Here is a 2,365-nt window from a genome sequence, read left to right on the forward strand (position 1 = left end):
CTGCAACCTTGGGTGAGTGAGACTTGATGAGTTGGGCTAATTTCCTCTGTCTCAGGACCTTGGTGAGACTTGAGCGATATTTGACTGAAAGGAATTTCCTGCTTCAACACCACTGGGGAATCGCGGAACGAACGTGAAAACGACTCGGAGAAGATCCCAGGGATCTGCACGGAGTCGCCCGTATTGTGATCTGAACCTCTACCGCCACGTCAGCCAGTGCCCTTTTTCACCCTAATCTTCTGTTTAAAATTGGATACATCAAGACTGTTCAAGACTGTTCAAAACTTTAAAATTTGCTCAAATTATATTCTTTACTCTGTACTTTGTATATTTGTTTTGGTTTTGCGCTTTTGTTGTCCTTACAGCTATTTTGGATGCCTGTGTCTAGACCTGGCAAATAGACGAGTCCATGCCCACCTGGCAGGTGGGCAGGTGAATGAATTAGCTTGAACTCCGTAATTTATTTCAATTCCGTTAAAGTGCGTATTATGACAGGTCATATATACCCAGGTATACCTATATACACCGGGTTTTGTCCGCCGGGTGGAGATTTCCTGTCTGGGCTGCCGCCGCTTCAATCAGGGCGATTAGACTCAGGCTCAGTGAGTAAATTAGGCCAGCTACAGTACGATATATGGCCAATATCCTACTAGCGACGCGTGGGAGCCAGCTGCCACCTACCATTAGTAACAATTAGCCATCAACCTTCATCAACTGCCGCTCTAAGCTTCGTACACGCTTCTCGCGAAGATACGATTACCAAAGAGCCCTCGACGAAGATTCAAAGTCCCCAGGGGCCCGCCGGCAGTGGTTTACTACCATAAAACGCACAATCGATGAGAAGGGTATAAAATTGGAGGATATCTACAGCTTTGATGAGACCTGGTTTACAATAGGCCTTATTTCAAATTAGAAAGTGGTTATGCGCGTTGAATACTACGGTCGGAGATCTTTATTATAGCTTGGTAATCGCAAATGAGTTGCTACATACAATCAGGGCTATCTACGTACCTAGATGGCTATTCGCTCCCGCCATATTTCAGGGGTAAGCCCCGAGGTTTACCAAGCTGGCTGGTTTGATACTCTACCAAAGGATTGGCGCTTCAAGTTCTCTAATAACATTTGACGGTTGGACTACCTATGAGATTAGCCTACGATGGCTATAAAAGATCTTTATCCCATCAACAGATTTTCGCGTACATGGTAATGTTCGCTTATTATTGATCCTCGATGGTTATGGTAGCCGATTCAGCTGATCAGTCCACGTCCCTAAGATCATCGATTGTGCACTCCAGGGCTCCACTAGAATCACGTTAGCTAGATACCAAACCATTATCGGCCGTGTCACATACAGAACCTTTTCTCCTCGAAACTGAAACAGCAAACTGTTGGGCAGGCAACCAGTAAATCGGCCTCGCTCAGCTTTTGTGCATCCACGTAGTGAACCGAGCTGAATACAGTACTATAGTGGGTGATTAGTTTCGTAGAAATCGCGAATATGTTACCGTGATCAAAGCAAATTCCGCTGATGGGGCTGGAACATACGTCAATCTTTAACCGCTAATGCGACCAGGCTTGTCACTTCAATTGGGATGCCGTCATCTGTACGCAGCCGTTCAAAGATTTCCTGGATATCTTTGGAAGCCGTATTTTGTAATTCTTCTGGAAGATGGCCAAGAAAGTTCCCAAATGAGCTTGCGTGTAGCAAGTTCAGCAGACTTGTAGAATCCGGACTTAGTATCGTCCCTGGGTGTGAGTGAATCGTCTTGCTAGTAAATCCTGATTTGTTGAGAAGATCACCCAGGTCGCTTTCAATGAACATTTTGATTTCACCATTTGTAATCTCCGAGTACTGTCAATAGCGTTCTGTGGATAGTACAGATTTCTTGACCTCAAAAGGATAGAAAGGGTGGTCTCTGGATGGGGTTGATATTCCGATGCGACCTCCTGGCTTTAACACGCGGACACATTCACGGAGAGCCCGGTCCTGATCATGTAACCAGTGAAAAACGCAGTTGAAAAAGACAACATCGAAGGCGCCGGAATCAAAACTGGAGAGGTCGTAGGCGTCGCCCACATAAAAAGATAAGTTTGGCTGAGCTCTTTTGCAAGCAACGTCGATACGATCCTTGAGCGGGTCAATGCCAATAACGCGCCCTTCATGACCGACGATATTTGCAATGTAACAGGTGAGACGACCAGTTCCCGCTCCAATATCGAGAACTCGTTCTGAGGGTGAAATATTTAACATATTTGCAAGAATCACGCCAACTCCAAATTGGTAGTCACTCATTATATCATAGTGAGAAGCTAGCTGTTGCGTGTCAAGGTCCAGGCGAATCGTGGTCTCAGTTTGTTTATCCAT

General features: G+C 45.5%; 1 protein-coding gene across 1 annotated transcript; it reads right to left on the bottom strand.

Moving 5' to 3' along the window:
* Window positions 1–1,855: 1,855 nt before the first annotated feature.
* Window positions 1,856–2,365, bottom strand: N7483_005041 (class I SAM-dependent methyltransferase; the record flags this gene model as incomplete). Its single annotated transcript, XM_057088478.1, has 1 exon — window positions 1,856–2,365. One exon carries the CDS (start codon window positions 2,363–2,365, stop codon window positions 1,856–1,858), a length of 510 nt encoding a protein of 169 aa, XP_056948307.1.

Source organism: Penicillium malachiteum, assembly GCF_028827825.1.
Source record: "Penicillium malachiteum strain IBT 17515 chromosome Unknown utg000002l:1.0-8849297.0:1.0-8852440.0, whole genome shotgun sequence".
Classification (NCBI taxonomy): domain Eukaryota; kingdom Fungi; phylum Ascomycota; class Eurotiomycetes; order Eurotiales; family Aspergillaceae; genus Penicillium; species Penicillium malachiteum.